This window comes from Panthera leo, chromosome B3 (genome assembly GCF_018350215.1).
Source record: "Panthera leo isolate Ple1 chromosome B3, P.leo_Ple1_pat1.1, whole genome shotgun sequence".
NCBI classification, from domain to species: Eukaryota; Metazoa; Chordata; class Mammalia; order Carnivora; family Felidae; genus Panthera; species Panthera leo.
This window is the reverse complement of record NC_056684.1, coordinates 141,718,436-141,739,917: the sequence shown is the minus strand read 5'-3', so window position 1 is coordinate 141,739,917 and position 21,482 is coordinate 141,718,436. Positions and strand designations below refer to the sequence as shown.

The following is a 21,482-nucleotide window of genomic DNA, read 5'->3' as shown; positions in this document are numbered from 1 at the left end:
TTACCTTTCCACCAGCTAAAAAACAAGACCAAAAACCAAATCAAACCAAACCCTACAGATGCTGTTACTGCTGAACAACTATGTTCAGCTGCTTAAACACACGGCTGACATCAGGGTATGTGGGCAAGATGCAGACAGAGGGTAGCTTTACTCGATTCCTTTGGTCATTATCATGTTCCGTCACTCCTGGCGATGAAAAGCACAGAACAGGACACTTTTAAACTTTAAGCGTCTCTCTTCTCCTACCACGCTTCATCTTAGAAAACGTTATTCGTCACTGCAAGGAATCAGAAAATAGTAATAGCAGCCAACATGTCACTGAATGTTGACGTGGAGCCACTGTTTTAATTACAGCACGTATCGCCCTGGAAGTGGACAAATGAGGTCGTTCACGTTCCAGGAGAAAAGGCTGAGGCACCGAGACGCTAAGCAGCCGGCTCAGGGATAACTAGTCCAGTAAGGGGCAGGTGTGAACCCAGGAAGCCTAACTCTCAGATGTGTATACTTCACTGTTAGGCCCAAACGCCTGTTGTTCGGACCGAGAATGATCTCGACAACATATCCCAGGTTACCTCTTTACAGACAAAGCAGCCTAGGGCAAAAATAGCTGCATGCCTTCAGGAAGGCCAGGCGACGTGGTTAATGATCCTAAGCTCGAGAGCTAGGTAGGACTCTGCACTGCAACCGGATTCTTTAACTTCTTCCCAGCACTGTCCTCGCTCCTTCACCTTCCAATCTTCCAATGGAGGCACAACTTCTCCGTCAACTTTCGGGTGCTACAGAAATGCTCTGAAGGGCAGGGGAGCTATGTTTCTTACGGACGTTCTGCGCTCCTGTTACAAGGATGCTAGCAAGGCTGACGATCACCGCTGCTCTGAGGAAGCTACTGATCGGGAGAGGCTAGGGCAGAAGGTGGCCGGCCAGCTCGACTCCTGGATTAAAGGGTCACAGGCTGAATCATTCCTTGCACGGTTCAACACACATCAACTGAGGCCTCCCTATGCCCCTGGCACTGTTCCAAGGCCCCGGAAACCAAAGCCACTGCCCTCACGGAACTTCTATTCTAGAGAGAGAGCCGTCCTGGTTGCGGCCGCTGCAGCACAACTACCACAGACTGCGAGGCTTACACAGGTGTTTATTGCTCACGGTTCTGCAGATCGAGGCGTCAGCCAATTCAGTTCCTGGTGAGGGCGCTCTTGCCGGCTGGCAAACAGCCTTCTTGCTGTCACGTGGCAGAGATGGCCATCATCTCTTTCGTGGCCCTTCTTGCAAGGGCACCAATCCCATCGTGAGGCCTCCACCTCAGAACCTAATTACCTCCCAAAGGCCTCACCTCCAAATAAGATCACACTGGGGGACTTTAACGTCTGAATTGTGGGGGGACGCAAACAAGTCAAACGAGGAAATGCTTCCTCAGGCTCCAGACTTGGTTCTCAGCTCGAACACTGAAGGACATCAAAGGGCCCAGAAAACAGTCACTGACATCACTAAGAACTACAATCAAAACATGCATGAAATGAGTGTAAGTAGAGACTGACGAGTTTTACAATCCCCAAGTACAGCCAGTGAGCCAAACCCACCCTGCCAGCCGCCCCCACTCCCATTTTCATGGTTTCCTTTTTATTTCTTTAAAAAACTTTTTCATTAAATAGACACTAATATAATGTTGATCATTTTAGTCATCTGTAAATGTAACCATTTTAACCACTGTAACCAATTTATCCACCATAAATGTGCAATCAGTGGCAGTAGGTATATTCACACTCAATATACATGCATATATTTACATTATATATCACTACTATGTATACCTGAAATTTCATCATCCCCAACAGAAACTTGGTGCCCATTAACAGTAACTGCCCCCTTCCCCTGGTAACCTCTATTCTACTTCCTGTTTCTACAAATTTGCCTATCCCAGGTAACTTTTTTGGAAGTTTTTATTTTTATTTTATTTTGGAGAGCACGAGAGAGAGCAAGAGTGAGCGGGGAGGGGAGGAAGAAGAGGGGGAGAGGGAAGGAGTGGGGGGGAGGGAATGAGAATCTTAAGCAGGCTCCATACTCAGTGCAGAGCGGGATGCAGGGCTTGATCCCACAACCCTGGGATTGTGAACCTGAGCCGAAATCTAGAGTTGGACACTCAACTGACTGAGGCACCCAGGCGCCCCTCCAGATATCTTCTATAAATGGAATCGAACAGTATCTGTCCTTCCACATCTGGTGTTTTCACTGAGCACAATGTTTTCAAAGTCCATCCATGTTACAGCATATACAAAAATCCCATTCTTTTTCATGGCCGAACAATATTCCCATGTGTACACACATTTTGTTTATCCATCCATCTACTGATGGACACATGAGTTGGTTCCACCTTTTGGCTGCTGTGAATAATGCTATGAACGGTGTGCACATATGCCACCTACGTGGGGCTCGAACCCATGAAGGTGAGATCGTGACCTAAGCTGAAGTCAGATGCTTAACTGCATGAGCCACCCATTCAAGTTTTATTTTGGAGGAGGACTACACATGCCTGGGTTATGAATCAGATGGGTGGGTGGGGGTCGTTAAGGATGTTAAGCAGGCCTTCTGAGTCTCTTGCTTGCATTTCTGGGAGGATGCCATCAGCCAAGTTAGAGAACGATGGGGGAAAGACGTGTACAGAGGACCTGGAATTCTGCTTTAATCTGAGGTATCTGTGAGACACCTAGTGGACAGACTTCAAGGAGATACTAGGATATGCAGATGTGAGGATAAAAGAAATCAAAGCTAAGAGAACTACATGGACATTATTGGCATGTGGACGGAGTTTAAAGCCAGAGAAATATGGGGCACCGGGGTGGCTCGGTCGGTTGAGCGTCCGACTTCGGCACAGGTCATGATCTCACAGTCTGTGGGTTCGAGCCCCGCGTCAGGCTCTGTGCTGACAGCTCAGAGCCTGAAGCCTGTTTCCGATTCTGTCTCTCTCTCTCTGCCCCTCCCCCAGTCTCACTTTGTCTCACTCTGTCTCTCAAAAATAAATAAATATTTAAAAAAAAATTTTTTTTAAATAAATTAAAAAAAAGCCAGAGAAATCTATTATAATACTATCTATTGGAGAAAACAGAGAGAGGAGATGGCTCAGAATGAACATCTGAGTGATTTCAACATTCAGTGAATGAGGAAGACGTTTTTGCAAAGGAGACCTAAGGAATTCTGCCCAGATGCAGGAAGAAAACTAGCTTTGTCTCGCGAGCATTGTACTCAGTCACTTACCAAGTGAAAGTGACACACAGTCAAGGCAGTCTGTACCGAATATAGACAATAACCACGTGGTCTGCGCGTGTTGCAGACCACAATCACACGGATTAAAGACAATCTGCTTTTGATGACCACTCTACACCTGCAGTTCTCAACAGTGTCAGTGACAACATTCTGGCCTCGTAAGATCTTTTGTTGGGTCTTTCTAAATAATTGCTGTATGCTTTCATAATATGTATTTAAACTTCATGTTATTACGTTTGTTACTTATTCCTTAGTAAAGAGCATTACACGAAAGTTAACTTGCTAAACTCCTTGAAGACCACCAGCACACAGAAATCATCAAAAGGGCCATTAAGGATTAAACAACAAAATGTCAGGAAATAAACTATTTATATAGAAAAAAAATCACATTAAAAAAAAAAAGCTGCTACAGAAATGACAAAAGACGCTAGGTTTTATGGTCCGAGAAATCAAAGACAATGTTTGCCTCATTTTCTCCAAGAACTGGACACACACTAATGCAACAGATCAAAGAATGTCAATGTCTGCTATTTTCTGGTCATTTAATCTCATTTTTGCAAAAGAAAACTTTGGGGAGTTTTTGCCAACTATAAATTTATGATATAATACATTTACAGGCAGTAAGTACATATGTGTTTGCCCCTTAGTTCAAAAAACACATTAGTGAAATGTATTATTTCTTTTTGTACGGTTTTATTAAAAAATGTTTTGCTGTTATGTATTCAAATAAAGAAAAAATTCACTCTCTGCACTGGCCACTATTTTAATGTTTCATTTCATAATTACTACTGAAACAGGTTTGCCCTGTGGAGGGGGAAAGTATTAACTGATCTGCTCTGAATGTCAAGTATGTTACGGACGCCTACTGGCTGGTGTGTAATATCAAATACACACCTGGGCCAAGCAGACTCACGAAGCAAAAATATCTAAATCTCCTCTACAAATTGCTGCACATATAGATGCCCCTCTGGAGTGTTCCCTGAAGGCGGGACTTAGCTAATTCTCTCTGCACGGTTTCAGGGAGGCAAGCGAAGTCTCACCGCAGTGAGTCTCTATAACGGGTTTGATTTAAATTTAGGATCCTGAGAACCAGAACACAACTGCACAAAAAAAGCAAATTAAAGCCAAATTTCACAGTTCCTATTTGGAAAAAGCGGAGAACACAGGTCACTGCTTCAAAGGGGGGTAGTGCGGTAGGAAAAGGCGTAATGAGAACTTCCAGTCGAAACTGGGATCAGGTTACTCCAGCACCCATGAACGGTGGCCACCCGCATATGACCTACAACCGACAGAATGAAGTAAACTGACCTAAGATGGAAGGGAAGAAAAAACAAAATCTAGCCAATTCCACCCGTAAATGGGGTACACACTTTGTATTCAAATGGTTTGGAAGCAGATGATCTTCCCGAGGTTTGGTCAAAGGGCCAAGGGTAGCCTCACACTGTGGCTCATGCCCTGGGTCCCTCTCCTCATCTGCTCCTCAGACACGCCTTTCATCATCTCACACCATTGTAAGAAGGGTGAGGGACGCCTGGGTGGCTCAGTCAGTTAAGCATCTGACTTCGGCTCAGGTCATGATCTCGCAGTTTGTGAGTTCGAGTCCTGCATCGGGCTCTGTGCTGACGGGTCAGAGACTGCAGCCTGCATCGGATTCTCTGTTTCCCTCTCTCTCTGCCCCTCAAAAATAAATAAATAGTTAAAAAAATAAATAAATAAAGAACGAGTACAGTACCACCACAGACAGTTAACAGACGTTTTGTTTTTTTTTTTAATTTTAGAGGGGGTGGAGGGGCAGAGGGAGAGGGAGAGAATCTCAAGCAAGATTCACACCGTCAGCACAGAGCGCTACGTGGGGCTCAATCCCCACAATCCTGGGATCATGACCTGAGCCCAAATCAAGAGTCGGACGCTCAACTCACTGAGCCACCCAGGCGCCCCCTGTGAGACATTTTAAGACAGAAACCACATCCACATAACTTTTATTACAGCCAAAGGTTGTAACTGTTCTATCATTAGTTACTCTTCATCAGTAGTTTTAGGCATGCGTGGTTTCAGGCCTCCGCTGGGGGTCTTGGAATGCACCCCCACAGATAAGAGGGAACTTATATAAATATCTATAAATACGCCTCTGTCCTAACCCTACCTCCCAACTGCTCAGTTTTCTTCTACATCACCAAAGCACTCATCACTCCCATCCTAGTTTGAGAGGCAAAGCAAAGAGACTCAAAATAATTTCAAATAGTAGGACTGGGGCCCTGGCTAGCAGCTCAGTCAGTGGAGCACGTGACTCTCTCTTGGGGCAGTGAGTTCGAGTCCCACGGTGGGGGAGTAGATAGTACTTAAAAAAAAACAAAAAACAAAAAACAAAAAACAAAAACTTTGAATAAAGACTCAAATATATTTAAAAAAAAAAAAAAAAGGACAGGATTAAGTAGCTAAATATTTGGAAAGGCTGGAAGCACTCTACAGGTCCTAGGTCCAGGTAAGAGGTGTAAAAAGTGGAGCTTGGGCACTTGGGTGGGTGGCTTGGTAGGTTGAGTGTCTGACTCTTGATTTCTGCTCATATCATGATCCCAGATGGGCTCAAGCCCTGAGTCAGGCTCTGGGCTGAGTGTGAAGCCTTCGTAAGTGTCTGTGTCTGTCTGTGTCTCTCTCTCTGCTCCCCTCCCTCCCCCATCCAGGGGTGCCTAGGTAGCTCAGTCTGTTAAGCGGCCGACTTCCGCCCAAGTCACGATCTCATGGTTCATCGGTTTGCGCCCCACATGGAGCTCTGCACTGACAACTCAGAGCCTGGAGCCCACTTTGGATTCTGCATCTCCCCTCTCTCTCTGTCCCTCCCCCACTCATGCTGTCTCTCAAAACTGAATAAACGTTAACAAATTTTTTTAAAAATTCACTCTCTGCCCCTCTTCCCTGCTCAAGTACGTGCCCTTTCTTTAGAAGAAAAAAAACAAACACACACACACACAAAAAAAACCCGTGGAGACTCACCTGCCCTCCCCACTCCAACCAAACCAGCCCTCTCACAACAAGTTATTCAATGTCAATGTCGAAGAAAACCTACGTGGTAGCTACAAACTTGTAGCTTTGCCCACCTCTCACCCTCCATCTACATCCAGTCTGCTCTCCAAAGCCCAAGCCTCTTTCCTGCAAGAGACCTTTCATTCCTGTTACTAAGCCTTACTTGCTTTCCTCGTTTCTGAAAAAAAAGTAGACAGACCATCTCTAAGGCTGAAGCCAGGGAAAGCTTTAAATGGCAGCCACTATGTCTGGAGCACAGCAAGGAGGGAGCCCAAACACCATCCCACGTCCCCGACCCTCCTGGGTGTAAGGGGAATAATAGTAGGTCCTACGCTTGATGATTTTTTAAAGAATGGTGAACTTCTGTTCAACTGGAGAATGCACGGAAAGGCCGTGGAAAATCCAGAATCGCCTTCAATTAGCTTACATTTTAAGTCTTCACCTGTCCTAAAACACCACGTGAAATTCTGGACACCAAGCTGGTTTGGAAGCTGCACATCATCACTCAGTGGGCCTCTTCATGTACAAGCAGTGTTTTAGAATTCAGTCCTCAGAAAGGCTGGACTTCTCTGGAAGCTTTCCTCATCTTAGATCAGCAGTAGCACTGTTTCCCTTTCCACCTTGACCCACAGGGAGCTCATGAGGGTTGGCCCTGAGGCTTCCTTTTTCCCCCTGGGATCCTGATTTTCTATTTTCACCAAGGCACACGTGTATTTACCTACTTACTTATTTACCCAGGTTGGCTAGATCTTGTTCCTCCACACCTTTCATCTCAGGTCGTCAACTCTGGTCTGACCCTTCGACGTGACTTACGACAAAAACGACATTATCGACTGACCACTGCTATCACCCAAACCTTCGCTGGGGAAAGGGGGGAGCGCTAGCTATTTGAGATCCAGTGCTAAGCAACAGGCAGAAATCACTCACAGGCTGTTTCCACTCCTTCCCCACTAATAGAGAAAGACAGGATACTGTCATTTACTGCATACCTGGCTTCATGCTGCAACTGCCATATTCCTCAAGGCAAACAAAACCTTGAAGATATTAACCCCGTGTCTTTGGTCTAAGAAGTAAGCCTCAGAAATGTCAAGTCATGTACTGGAAGAAGCATAGTTAAGCGGCAGGCCTAGGATTTGAAAGTAGGATTGACTGAAGTCCACGCCTTTCCTAAAAAGGGAACACTCCTCTGCCCTCGCCTCACCCTTCATGCTTCTTTTCCACCTATGCAGTCATGGATGATGATGGTATTCTGGTCTCTAGGCCATGATTCTACCTTACTGTGCAATTTCCATGCACTCAGTTATTTACCAAGAACCTTCTATACGCCTAGTGTTATACGAAGGCTGCAGGGTTACAGGCCCCAAACTTACTCTCTAGAGGAAGCAGACAGAAGCAAGTTAAAGAAAAAAGCAAGATAATTTCAGATAGTGCTCCAAAGAGACTCAAACAGAATTAGGAGAGTCAGAGTGGAGGACCAGGAAGGCCTCAGAGCTGAAATGTGAAAAACAACGCAACACAAGAATGTGGAACATGTGGGGTCCCCGCACTGGAAGCAGAGGTAAGAGCAGAGGAACAAGTTCAAGGAACGGAAAGAAGGCTGGTATGGCTGGAGCATAAAGGGAGAGGAAGCAGGAAAGGAAAGCACGGGCCCGATCATGTGTGGCCTCATGAGAAGGAGTCTGGGCTTTAAGCAGCGTGATGAGAATCTGCAGGACATGTGTACGTGTGTGTGTAAACACAAACATACTTACCAAACCATTAAACATTTTTTTAAATGTTCATTTATTTTTGAGACAGAGAGAGACAGAGAGCATGAGAGGGGGAGGGGCAGAGACAGAGGGAGACACAGAATCCAAAGCAGGCTCCAGGCACCGAGCTGTCAGCACAGAGCCCGACATGGGGCTCGAACTCACAGACTCACGACTGGGCCACCCGGGTACCCCACTGTAACCATTTTAAAGTCTACAGTTTGGTTGCATTAAATATATTCACACGGTTGGGCTGGAAGGGTTTTAAAGCAGGGGAGTGAATGAAGCCATCTGATTTAAGTCTTAGAAAATTCAGAAAGGTATAGATAGTGTGTGCCTAGATCCCCAGAGGTGAAATCCAGAAGTCTGCACATAGTCCTTGTTAAGATTAATACAGGAGCCATCAGCACTAGCACCAACTGTGAGTGAGTTACCAACAAAACAAGAAATGAAAAGCCAATTGTCAATTTGGAGAAGTGGCTGCGGCTCCCATCCCTCAAGGCTTCTGGGTGCTTATGAGCTAGAAGACCTAGAAGGAAAAGGGAGGATGGAGTTGAGACCCACAAAAAGGCTGTGAGGTACCAGAAATTCTGTAGTTTGTGACTCTCCTAGAAGAAACAGGGTCCGGGGCGCCTGGGTGGCTCAGTCAGTTATGCATCCGACTCTGGCTCAGGTCATGATCTCACCTCACCATTGGTGGGTTCGAGCCCCACGTCAGGCTCTGCACTGACAGCTCAGAGCCTGCTTGGGATTCTGTATCTCCCTTTCTCTCTCCCCCTCTCCCCCTCGCACTTGGTCTCGGTCTCTCTCTCTCTCAAAAATAAATAAACATTAAAACAAAATGGGTGAGGGGCGCCTGGGTGGCTCAGTCGGTTGAGCGTCCGACTTCGGCTCGGGTCACGATCTCGCGGTCCGTGAGTTCGAGCCCCGCGTCGGGCTCTGGGCTGATGGCTCAGAGCCTGGAGCCTGCTTTGGATTCTGTGTCTCCCTCTCTCTCTGCCCCTCCCCCGTTCATGCTCTGTCTCTCTCTGTCTCAAAAATAAATAAATGTTAAAAAAAAAAAAAATTAAAAAAAAAAAAAAAAATGGGTGAGGGGGGACCACCACCACCACAAGAGACATGGTCCAGGTTCCAACAGAAGTGCTTCCAGCACGCCTATAGCAGGCTCCTTCCCTACTGCACACTTCTTACATTCAAGGGAAATCGTTTACCCAAGAAAAAAAGAGCCCATCGCAACTATTTACATTGTCTTCATGTTTAATCGTATCTGAGACCACTGTGTAAGACCAAAGTGATTTCATGGTTATTAAGAATTTTAGTCAGGGACACTCTAAGGGCACTCTGACTAAGCCACCAGGGTGGCTCGGTCGGTTAAGAGTCTAACTCTGGCTCAGGTCACGATCTCATGGTTCGTGGGATGGGGCCCAGCATTGGGTTTTGTGTTGACAACTCAGAGCCTGGAGCCTGCTTCGGATTCTGTGTCTCCCTCTCTCTGCCCCTGCCCTGCTCGCTTGCTCTCTCTCTCACTCCAAAAAAAAAAAAAAAAAAAAACAAAAAACCTCTAAAATTTTTTTTTACTCATTGGGGAAGCTGGGTGGCTCAGCTGGTTAAGCTCAAGTCATAATCTCACAGTTGGTGAGTTCCAGCCCCACACTGGGCTCTGAGCTGACGGTACAGAGCCTGCTTCGGATTCTCTCTCCCTCTCCCCTGCTCACAGGCATGAACGTGCGCGCGCGTGTTCTCTCTCTCCCTCTCTCTCAAAATAAATGAATGAACTTAAGAAAAAAAAAGTAGGAAGAAAAAAAGAATTTTACTCAAGTTCCTAATACCTCATTCACCAGATCACTTTAAAATTAGAGTTCTGCTTTAAGAAAGTGAGTGTATCTCCCTACTGTCATGCAGGAGTTCAGAAAGTAGAATTTCTTTGTTCTAAAGGAACTGAAAATGCTGTTAGGGATCCCCCAACTCTAAGTCATTTGACAAAGAAACCAAGGTCAGACGTTAAGATTCCAACGAAGATACTTTGGTCAGTGCCCTCTAAAGAGGAAATCTGATGCTTGTTACTAATGATTCCCAGAAACCCAGGCTTGCTATTATTGATAATTACCCACAAAGTTAAACAGAATGGGACCTACTAACATAAGGTACTCAGGAATAGGAAACGGTTCTCCTGTGTCATTAAGTCCCCCACACATAGACAAGTACCAACTCATACAGTACAGTCAACTAACTTCCAAACCTATGCAGCACATCTTCCTAATGTTCCACGAACCGTAATGAAATTATTACCGTCAACCTCCAAACAGTGTTTCAGATGCCAAATTTTAAAATACAAGATTTGAATGTTTACCCAACAATACTATAGAATACAACCCACGGGTAAATATTCAGATGTAAAAATTGTAAGTTTTCACTTTTAGGTCCTACATGTATGGGAAGGAGTAAAAGCAGAGTTCAGAGAATGGTCCCCCGGGAAGAGCGGATCAGGGGTTAACACAGGAATGCAGAGTTTAAGAAATGTTCATTCTAATAATTGTTTATACTCATAACAGGCCCTAAATGTCTCAGCCTTAAAACCAACCCACCTTACTAAGCAGACTTCAACAACAACAACAACAAAAAAAAGCCTTTTGTAAGTATCTGTCCAGGAGTCTAGCGTACGTTTTCTAAATTATTACTTCATTTATTCTCTTTCAAGAGCCTAAAATGCTAGTTGTAGGTACCGACCTTTTCCTGATACAGACTTTTCCTTTCCCACCAGGGGGAGTCAGCGGTTGACAGTGGGAGGAAAAGGAAAGGCGAGTAACCTGGGGACAGTCTGTGCCAGCAAGCCAGGCTTTCAGGACTACCAGGTCAGGAATCAGGATCCGTGACTTCGCCTGCCCTATGTAGGTCGCAAGGTTGACAAGATCACTTTGGAGGGCTTCCCTAGCTTGGCTCCATGGGAATTTCTATGCACAGCATCTCAGTTAAAGATAAACAGCAGATAAAAAAGGACGAGGTGGAAAACCCACAGGAGTGGCAAATGGTCAGGACTAGTAACTTTTAGCAAACCTGAACTTCTTAACATGTAGAACTGAGAGAAAATTAAATACTTTCCAACTTTCTTTCAATCTACTGATTTTAACATCAACGGTTTTCGAGTCTTAGATGTTTTACTCAATCCAGTACAAAGCACTTCTATATTTGGTCTAACATAAGATAATTAAAATACCAACAGCCTTGAGTGAAGGTCATAATTTCTGCATACCCGAAACCTCAAGATTTTAAGGCCTTCTTAGTCTTTTCTCAACACTAAATGTCTTAAATACTCAGCTTTTATCATTTGCTTCCCTATTCGGCCCAATGATTAAGTGGTTTAGCATATAGTAAGCTCTATAAAATAGGACGTCACTCCCATACAATAATGACGACAATTTAGGGAAAAATAGACATCTCAGACTGTGCCCTAAAGCTAGCAACATGGCAATGTTCATTAGTCATACTGCCAGGGAAAAAAAAACAAAAGTAAACACGGCCTTAAAGCAATGGATTAAGGATGTTCAAGACAAAACTGAAGAGCGATGAAATACTGAAACATACGTAGCGTATGTAGCCTTACTGGGCCTACATCTTCTCATCTGCAAATTTAAGCAGGTCCTGCTCTAGTATCTACACAATGGAAAACTATTCAGCCTTAAAAAGGAATAAAGTACGTTCTACAATGTGGATGAAACTTGAAAACAGACTAAGTCAGACACACGAGACCACAGAATGTAGGACTCCATTTAAATGAAATGTCCAGAATGGGCAAATCCAGGGAAACACAAAGTAGATTAGTGGTTGCCAGGGCCTGGGGGGCAGGGGGGGCAGAGGAAAACTGGGAGTGATTGCTAATGGGGTTTCTTTCTGGGATGATGGAAATATTCTGGAATTAGCTAGCGGTGATGGCTGTACAACCTGGTGAGTATAGTGGAAGCCACTGAACTGTGCCCAAGTGAATTACACCAGTTAAAAGAGGAAACAAAAAAGTTGATTTCTAAGGACCTTTCAAGTCTAAAACTACTCTAGTATAGAACCAGTAGATTCCTTTGCTGTCACTCCATTAAAAAGATGCCAATCACACAGATTGTTGTTACTCTGTGGGAAATTAAAGTAAGACGGCATACAAGCAACAGAAACCCATAAAATCCAGATTTGGCTTCCACAAACATGCTGGCTCCCACTACTTTTTTTTTTTTTTTTTTTAACTAAGAGGTACTAGCAAATAACTAGAGCTCTGAGAATACCCTGTGTACAATTATTTTTATGAAGACTTCACGTAACTAAGCTTGGACTTGGGCAAAACTGTCACGTCACAGCTCATTTCCAATCTAAAGGACTTTTCATGAAACCACACTGTAGTTAAAACTCTCATGCCTGGGATCAAATGAGATTTGGTGGTGAAAGCACTGAGCACATTGCCTACCAGTCAGCACACAGACACGTAGAAATTCAGCCTAACAGTGAACCTGCTTTGATTTTTTCACCTACTATCAATTATCTCCTTATTTCAGTTCCAAAGATTACACTATATTCAGAATCTGTACTTGGGACGTGCACAGTTAATCACAAACTATTTAGCGTCTCTTTGGTGTTAATTCCAAACCACAAGGACAAGGAAGAGGGACAGCTTACCACAAAACATGTCTGAGGAAACAGGCCATACTATGTTATTGCCATCAAATATTTATAATCAGCTTTATGTACAGAGTACTCTGTTATGCAGACAACTAACTCTGCAAGGAAATGGGCATTAAAATAACCCCAAACTGTTCAACTCTGTAAGCAGCCACTTACAGGGGAAATAATGACTTTTCAACGCTGACTTAATTGTAAATTACCTCCCATTAGTCAGGCCCCTCAAATGCCCCCCCACCCCCCGCCCCACTGGCTGACTTGATAGGCATCACTTCATCAAGTAAAGCCTCCATTATCAAGTTTTCTGGGTATGGGAAAGCGGGTAAGCAACTTGGTAAGATCAAGGACAGAATATATAACGCCCTGGTTTTCTAAATTCCTGTAAAACCAACATGTCCTCACTGTGAGAAAAAGTAAATTTGCTTTTATGTGGTGGGTGTGTCTTTAGGTATCTAATACCTAATTTCAAATAGTATCCTGATTCCAGCAAAATTCAGTAAGAATTCATATTAATGGAAAAACATGGCTTTTAGTTTCCCCACGATCGGTGTACATGCGCTCATTCTTAAGCCACCAGAATCTACAGAAGGTGCTCTGACAACCATCAAGTAAGTTGGTGGACAGGTCTCACGTACCTCCGACTAAACCCAAACTCCTAAGACCTCCACAAGACACTGAAATCCAGAACAGCAGCGCCTATTAATACCTGCTATCGAATTCTGGCAGCAACTCGGATCCCTTTGCTCGGTCCTCGGAGTCCCAGATCCGTCCGAGGTTAGCTAGCTCGGCTCGGGGCTTGCAGGAGCTACAACCAGACCAGCCTTCCCTACCGGCCTTTTCACCTCGCGCTTCATTTGTTCCTCTCAATTGTTAACGATCTTTTAATACTCAAGGGTCATCGCGCTTGGAGGCTCCGTCCAATTCTGAGAATTTATGAGACAGCGGTAAAGTAATCCTGGGAGAAGGATTCTACAACACAAACTTGGTACTACGTGTGACGATCTTCACAAACAGAAAATTAACTAGCCATGGCAGGATCATTCTCAGTGTAGTTACTATCCCGGCAATTTAACTAGATAGCGTGTGAAAAAAAGAACAAGATGCCCACAGGAGAAAAAGCCAGCTTTTCCATGGTTATAAAGTTAAAAAAAAAAAAAAAAAAAAAAAAAAAAATCAACACGCAGTAAGTCCCTTTCGCTCTAGATATTTTCTTTGGCTTCGTAGAATCTCTTCACGGGGAAAGAAAGTAGATGGCCTTCTGTCAACTAAAATTCGTGCAAAGACTTAAAGTACTCGACTTTATTTAGTGACAAACGTCCCCAGTCGCGTAGATAACCGACCTATTTGCAACGCGCCGAACCCGTGGCAAACTGAAACTTCCCCAAACGTAAAGGGTTAAGAGCAATCTACAAAACCTCGCGGACCCTCGCCCCGACGTGCTGCGGGGGGCGGGGGAGGGAAGCGAGGACCTCGCCGGCAGCGCGGTGACAGGCCCCGGCGGCGCGGAGCCTGCACACGCGGGCCCTACGTGCCGCCCAAGTCCCGCCCCACCGAGGCGAGCGCGGGGAGCACGGGGAGCGCAGCCGCGGGCAGAGTCCGGCCTGCGCGCCGGGCGTGGGAGCGGAAGGCGCCTCTCGGGAGCAGCTGAGGGTCCGGGGAAGGGGAGGGGAGGGGAGGGGAAGGGGAGCGGGGCGGGGCCGAGACGCCCCCCAGAGGAAGGCGGGGGAAAGGCGACGGCGGGCGGCCCGGCCGGGCGCGAGCTCCGCGCAACCCGGCCGAGGCCCGCCCCGCGCCCCCCCCCCCACCCCCAGGCCTCGCGGGGAGCCAGCCGGGCGGGGGCGGCGGACAACGGGCCGGCGGCCGTCCGTTGGCCCCAGCGCGCCCCGCCCCGCCGCGCCGCCCCGCCCCGCGCCGCGCGGCCGCCCCGCCCGGGGAAACTACGCCATTGCGGCCTAGCGGGCGGCGCCGCGCCTCCCGCCGCCATCTTCGGCCCGCCGGCCCGCCGGCCCGCCGCCCCCGCCGCGGCCCGCCATCTTTTGGGGCCGCCATACTTGCCCTGCGAAGAAGATGGCGGCGCCCATCACACACATAAAACATGGCTTCCCTTCAAAACAAAAACATCCCGGGGGCCGGCGCGCGCCGGCGCTCACCTGAGGACCACATGGTGACCGAGAATTCGCCCTCCAGGGTCTTGATCTGCACCTGCTTCTGCTCCCACTTCTTGTTGCCCGCGTCCGCGCCGCCCGCCGCCCCGGCCCCGCCGCCGAGGTAGCCCTTCTTGCCGCTCTTCTTGCCGCCGCCCTTCTTGACGCGGCCGCCGCCCGACGACGACGAGCCGCCGCCGCCGCTCTTGCCGGCCGCCGCCACGGTGACCAGCGTCTGCTCGATGTAGTCGTCGTCGCCGCCGGCCGGCGCGGGCACCGGGATGAGGATCTGGTCCTCGAAGCCGTCCTCGGCGCGCAGCCCGTCCGAGTCGTCGCCGCCCACCACCTCCTCGCGCGTCTGCACCAGGATCACCTCCTGGTGGTGGTGCACCTGGGTCGGGTCGTCGGTGACGAGCGGCTGCAGCGCGATCATGGGCGGGTGGTGGTGGTGGTGGTGGTGGTGGTGGCCCGCGTGCCCGTGGCCGCCCCCGCCGCCGTGGTCGCCGCCACCGCCGTCCTCGTCGTCGTCGTCCTCCTCTTCCTCCTCGCCCACCACCGTGGTCTCGATGGTCTCCACCGGGATGGTCTCCACCTCAATCTCGTGCAGCTCCACGATCTCGGCCGGCATCTCCGAGCCGTCCGTGGCGATGTAGAGGGTGTCGCCCGAGGCCATGGCTGAGGGCTCCGCCGCCACGGCCGCGGCGGCCTCCGCTCCGGGGCTACGGGCGGGCGGGCGAGGAGGCGGCCGGCCGTGGGGAAGGAAGGCAGAGGGAGGAAGGCGGCGGGCGGGCGGGCGGGCGGGGGGAGAGGGGGCGGGCGGCGGGGGGAAGGGGCGGGCGCGGCGGCGGCGGCGGCGGGCTTCCCCGCCTCCTCGCCTCGGTGCGCCCCGCGCTCGCTCGGCCGCTGCTCGCCCCGGCGCCCCGCCTCGCCGCGCCTCGGCCGCCCGCTCTGGCCGCGCCTCCTCCCGCCCTCCGGGCCGGCGCTCCGCTTCCCCCTTCCTCCTGCGCCTCCGCCTCCTTCCACACAAATACCAACTCCTCACCCCGAGCCCAGATCTCGCCGCCGCCGCCGCCGCCACACTCCGCTCGGGCTCGGCCTCGCGAGACTTCCGCGCTGGCCTCGGCCCGCCCCGCCTCGCTCCCACTCGCCCACTGGCCCTCTCGCTCCTCCCCCTCTGCCAATCGATCTGCCCGTTCGCCGTCGTGGCCCCGCCCACTCACCCGGGCTCCTCCCGGATTGGGGTCGACGGGGCGGCCCCCGCGCGCGCCGGATGGCCGCGGCGCGTGACGTCAGCGCGCCGCCACCGCCCGCCGCCGAGAGTCGCGCGGCTCCCGCCCTCCGCGGTGCCACAGCAGCGAGACCCGCCGCCCCGGGCCCGGGCCGCACTCGGGAGCGGGGCGTCGCCGCTGCAGCCGCCGCCTCGGGAGCCGGTGAGCGGTGCGCGGTCCCCGGCGCCGCGGGGGAGGGGGCCTGCGGGAGAGGGCGGGGTCGGCCGCACGCGGGGTCTAGGCAGGCCAGCGGCCCGGAGGACGCGCGGGGGAGCGGGCGGCGCGCGCGGGGCGGCCCCGGCGCCCAATAAAGTCTGCTTTGACGAGAAACGCCTGTGCCTCCTTTTTCGCGTCGGGTGGCGTTTGCTCTCGGCGCCTGGCTCCGGGCGGGCGATGGCGGCGGTGAGTGTGCAGGGCCAGGCGAACAAAGGCGGGCGGGCCGCAGAGGAGAATGGCCGTGGGCCTCCGCGGGCCCGCATCTCGCCGCGAGCGCCCTTCCCCGCGAGGCGCGGGGCCCGGGGTGCCGAGCGCAGGTGGGCCGCGCCGGACGGCCGGGGCGGGGCGGCCGGGCGGAAGCGGCGCGCGGAGCCCCCAGGTCCACCGTTGGGAGGATGTCCGTTATCCTTTTGTGACCCGCGGAAACCTGAGACGGGGCCGTTGGGTGCCCGCTTCGCTGTAGAGCTTGGAACCACGGGGGCCCCCGCCGCTCGTCGTGTCGCTCGGCTCCTTGTGGCTTTCTAGAATTTCCTTCTGAGCTTCCCTTTCTTCGCTCTCCAGCCAATCAGTGTTTTCCTTGACCACCGTCTTCACCTATTTCTCACTTTCATAGACACTCCTCCCTTTGCCCACCAGGCTTTGCAATTCGTCTCATCCTTTAAAGCTCCCCCGTTTCTCCATTCTTCGTGCAACAGAGCCTGGATTTTTCCTGGCACGAAATAACGGCAAGTTCAGCCTTCCTGAATGGCTGGTGCAGCGAGGTGATTTTGCCCTTCCTCATCCTTTTGGTCGACCTGACAGTTGGTTTAAAGCAATAAAAATAAAGACTCCCTGATTTTTTCAGAAAATCTGGGAAGGCGTGTCTTTGTTTGCCCAGTTTAATGCCGTGCAAATTCATTGAATGCGTACGTTCTCCACGCTTATTCCTGGAATAGTGTTCCTGCAGTTGAAGCCCATCATTGTTCTGGACTGATCCATCAGTTCTTAGGTCCAACTTGTTAAAACAAGCAGGTGTCTTTGATAACATATTAGAGAAAAGTTGATTCATTCTGATTAACAAGTGACTTGATTTAATATCTAAATGCCATTCGACTTGACTTTTGAGAATTTCAGCATAAAGAGTGAAAAATGAGATCATTTTCTCTTTGCATCTGAGTTTCAAAACCTGAGTAATTCCCCTTGGAGTTCTGCACCCACACAGCTTGGCAAAGTAAAATCTGTTGAAATAAGTCATTTCTGGCTTCGTAGCTTATAAATTGTGCATAAATATTTCACAAGCGAAAACCAGTTGTGGGAGAATTTTGTATGTGGCTTAATTTCACTTTCCCCACTCTCTAGTAATTGACAAGAAAATGTTTTTGTAAGTAGTTGATACTTCCCTCTAGAAACACCAGAAATGGGGGAAGTACCTGCTTAGCTTCTAAATCCTAGATCTGTAGACGTTCACCATCAAGGGGAGAAAACTGAAAAGGGCTTAAAACTCGGGAAGGATGGCAGGTGCAACACAGCATTAAGGTGTCCCTAAGTGCTATCCTCACACCTGCTCCACGGGTAGCTTTTAAAACTTGCCCCAGGGCAGGTGACCTGTTGAACATAGGCCTGGAGTTTTCTGTGGTGGGAGGTATTCTTGATTTCAGCGCTTTAGCCGTGAAGGATCTTACGACTAGATGTGCCAAGATCCTGCGCTGTATGGGCACTAACCTCGCACTTGCTGCAAAAGGTGAATATCAATTTAAAAGGACAGGTTAAATTGCGATTTCAGAACCATGGCTCTGAAAGTTTGGGTAATTTTACTGCTTTTTCTCTTCTGTTTGGGCAGAGTGAATTGAGCCAATGAGCATTCCCTCTGAATGTTCTAGAGTCTAGTTTTAGCAAGAAGCCAAATGATTAGTGTTACTAAATTAAGCTGGTATTTCTCTTAACACAGATCTTGGGTGCTTTTCCCTTTCCAACTGTGAGGGCAAAGGGTATGGCTGTGTCTGTCTCTAGCTCCATCCCTTATACATAGAATGATTGTTTGCTTTTTGGCTCATCAAAAAATGAAGGCGACATGACAGGAGTTCTGTATGATAGTGCTGGACTGTTTCAAGGGTCTCAAAAGCTCCCAACTTCACCCAAGACTTCCAGTCTACTGCAGAAATGAATGGAAACAACTGTGGAAAAAACTAGAATGTTGGAAGAATCCTGAGTCATGCAAACTTTTCCAGGAGCTCGAGAAGTCAGAGCTCACTAATGGTTGAGGAGATGTGGTGACAAATATCTTGCAAGGAATGTGTCCTTTGGCCACCTGATCAGGACAGAAGCAGGACAGAGATGTGGACTGTTAGCCACAACTCTTAAAGTCACCTGCCTTCTTCATCTTCCTAATGGTTTCTTTCCTGAAAGCTCCATTAAATGCTCAAACTCTGTTTTAAGAGCCTGTGGTTTAGGGAGACGCGTGGAGGGGGCAAATGTCAGGAGTGAGCAGAGTGGGGTGGGGGGAGGTAAAGGATGTGCATTAAAAAATGTTGGTACCGCTCCCGTTTTCAGACAGGGTCTTACTTATGGATTATAAGGCTAGCTGTTCAGTTTCATTCTGCCATATGTCCATTTTTTAAATTTCTTTTTTAATGTTTTTATTTTTTTTTATTTTTCGAGACAGAGACAGAGCATGAGCAGGAGAGAGAGAGACACAGAATCCAAAGCAGGCTCCAGGCTCTGAGCTGTCAGCACAGAGCCTGACGCGGGGCTTGAACTCACGGACTGTGAGATCATGACCTGAGCTGAAGTTGGTTGCTTAACCGACTGAGCCACCCAGGCACCCTGCCATATGTCCATCTGTGACAGATTGGGAATGGTTCAGGTGATGAACTCATGACGCTAAATAATTTCCCTTTCCACATACTGCGGTACCTTCCTTGTGAAATTCCTTTTGGTTAGTTCTAAACATCTAGTCCTTTTGAAGTTACCTCCAGTCGGCAGGCAGTTAGTGGTCTGCATCAGCTGCAGAAAGGAGAATGTTAGAGCCGTGGACATTTTTGGTTTTTAACGGACAGGGAAAGCAGCTGAGGAAGGAACTGGTTGAGGTCACAAAGACACATTGCAAGGTAGCCACGGGGCTGCATGTAGAGCGAGCCCCTGCTTTTGTTAGACTGCAAAGCCTCCAAGTTTGCAGGGGTTGAATTCCAATTTAAGTCCAGGCCGAGTGTCCTTTTTATTTTTATTTTTTTAATGTTTATTTTTGAGAGAGAGAGACAGAGCATGAGCAGGGGAGGGGCAGAGAGAGAGGGAGACACAGAAACTGAAGCAGGCTCCACGCTCTGAGCCGTCAGCACAGAGCCCAACTTGGGGCTCCATCTCACAAACTGAGATCGTGAGCTGAAAACACAAGTTGGATGTTTAATTGAGCCACCCAGGTGCCCCTCCAGGCCGAGTTTCCAATAAAATACTTGGGAAAATCAGGTTGAAATTTCACGTTTGTGCATCTAAGTTATGCTAAGTTTGTATCAATACAAGTCAAATGAGGGACGCCTGGGTGGCTCAGTTGTTGAAGCTTCTGAGCTTCAGATGGTGATCTCACAGCTTGTGAGTTTGAGCCCCGCATCGGGCCCTGTGCTGACAGCTCAGAGCCTGAAGCCTGCTTTGGATTCTGTGTCTCCCTCTCTCTGTCCCTCCCCTGCTCGCGCGCTCTCTCTCTCTCTCTCTCTCTCTCTCTGTCTCAAAAATAAATAAACTTTAAAAAGACAAATACAAGTCAAATGAAACACTATAGGCATGCATTTGCTGTCTTAATCATCTAAACTATAGTTCTCGGTTGTGGGATCTATGAAATCTGGGCCACGAAAAGCATACTCCCCACTCCATCAATGTCTATATTAGATTTGGAGCTTAAGTTGTGGTAAGGTGCCCTGACGAGACCTCTATTAAGCTGACATTTATGTACTATTTCACGTCCTTTTATAAGACCTGAGTCAAATTCTCTTCTCTGAGGCCAAGCGGGTTCTTTCAGTACATGGATCTGGTTACTCCCCATAACACTAAGGAAAGTGGACGCGTCTTCGGTAACACATGAACCCGGTTCTCTGCTGGTCGATAGCCTCCCGAGGAGACGCTAGATCCACTTTTGCACTGACATTGGCTCCTCCCACCTGCCCAGCCAGGCAGACGCAGCGTGTGCACCTGAACAGAGTGAACGGATGTTTCTCTTGCAGCCCCTGTGACTTCTCTAGCCACGCTGGGCTGCATTTGCATGCGTGGGGCGGGTTAATGCAGTGGAACAGAATAGCTTACGAGCACCACGGAGTTGTTAGCTTGGCCTTGCAGACGGGGTGGGGGTTTGGAATCCAGCCTCTCGGATGGATTTTCTCTGTAAAGAGGAGTGGCCCAGGGAGTTCAGGTGAGTCTGGCTGGTCATTCTCCTTGCCAAGTGCCTGGAGGACACAGCTGTGAGCGAGGATCACACACTTGTCTTCGGGGAACCTGCAGGGTTGGAGAGGATAGGTCCCAAACGGGTGGCTCACAGATACTTGCCAGGATTCGGGTTGTGCGAAGTGCTAGGAAGAAGAGGAGAGGTGGGGGATGCTGTCAGGTAAAGGCCTTCCTGAGTAAGGGACAGCTCAGCTGGGACTGAGGCTGAAGGGACCAGAAAGTGCCTGACCCAGTGTTTGGCCGCACACCGGCCTTTCATTCTTTTATGTTAGTTTCTTTAAAAACAAAAAAAACAAAAAAACAAAAAAAAACCCTTAGAGCGCGCAAGTGGGGGAGGGGCAGAGAGAATCAAGTAGACTGAAGGCTCCGAGCTGTCAGCACAGAGCCCGTCGCGGGGCTCGAACTCCCGAACCGTGAGATCATGACCTGAGCCGAAGTCGGACACTTAACCGACTGAGCCACCCAGGGGCCTCTGTTTTATGTTAATTTCTATGTGAAACAGCAGTAGATAAATCAGGTGATAAATGTGTAAATATTGGGGAAGCCCATAACCCTCATTGTTAGCCTTGGAAATTCATCGAATTAACATTAATCCACTGAAACTGCTTTTGGGGTTGGCTGAGGTTTTCTCACTCATGCTTGGTTACTAACATCATGTCCTACTGTTGTCTTGTATCAGCCATTCCTTCTTCAAAATCCACACCTGAACTTGGGGGTTAATAGTGGAAATGGTTTTGGAACTGCAGACCTTGCGAGAC

The 21,482-nt window shown here is 49.0% G+C and overlaps 2 protein-coding genes across 4 annotated transcripts in view; one reads left to right on the top strand and one right to left on the bottom strand.

Annotated features, from left to right (window-relative positions):
• YY1 (YY1 transcription factor) overlaps positions 1-15,606 on the bottom strand; it is a 33,109-nt gene extending 17,503 nt beyond the window's left edge. For all 3 annotated transcript variants that reach the window (XR_006204059.1, XR_006204060.1, XM_042944263.1), the window contains exon 1: positions 14,840-15,606. Coding sequence is in view for 1 of the 3 variants with exons in the window: in XM_042944263.1 (XP_042800197.1) it covers positions 14,840-15,506 (667 nt within the window). In the remaining 2 variants the exon portion in view is untranslated. The remainder of the gene's footprint in view (positions 1-14,839) is intronic.
• A 574-nt stretch (positions 15,607-16,180) lies between these two features.
• The window catches only part of DEGS2 (delta 4-desaturase, sphingolipid 2), a 70,420-nt gene continuing 65,118 nt past the window's right edge, over positions 16,181-21,482 (top strand). Inside the window, exon 1 of the mRNA XM_042944261.1 lies at positions 16,181-16,263. The gene's annotated coding sequence lies outside the window, so the exon portion shown is untranslated. The remainder of the gene's footprint in view (positions 16,264-21,482) is intronic.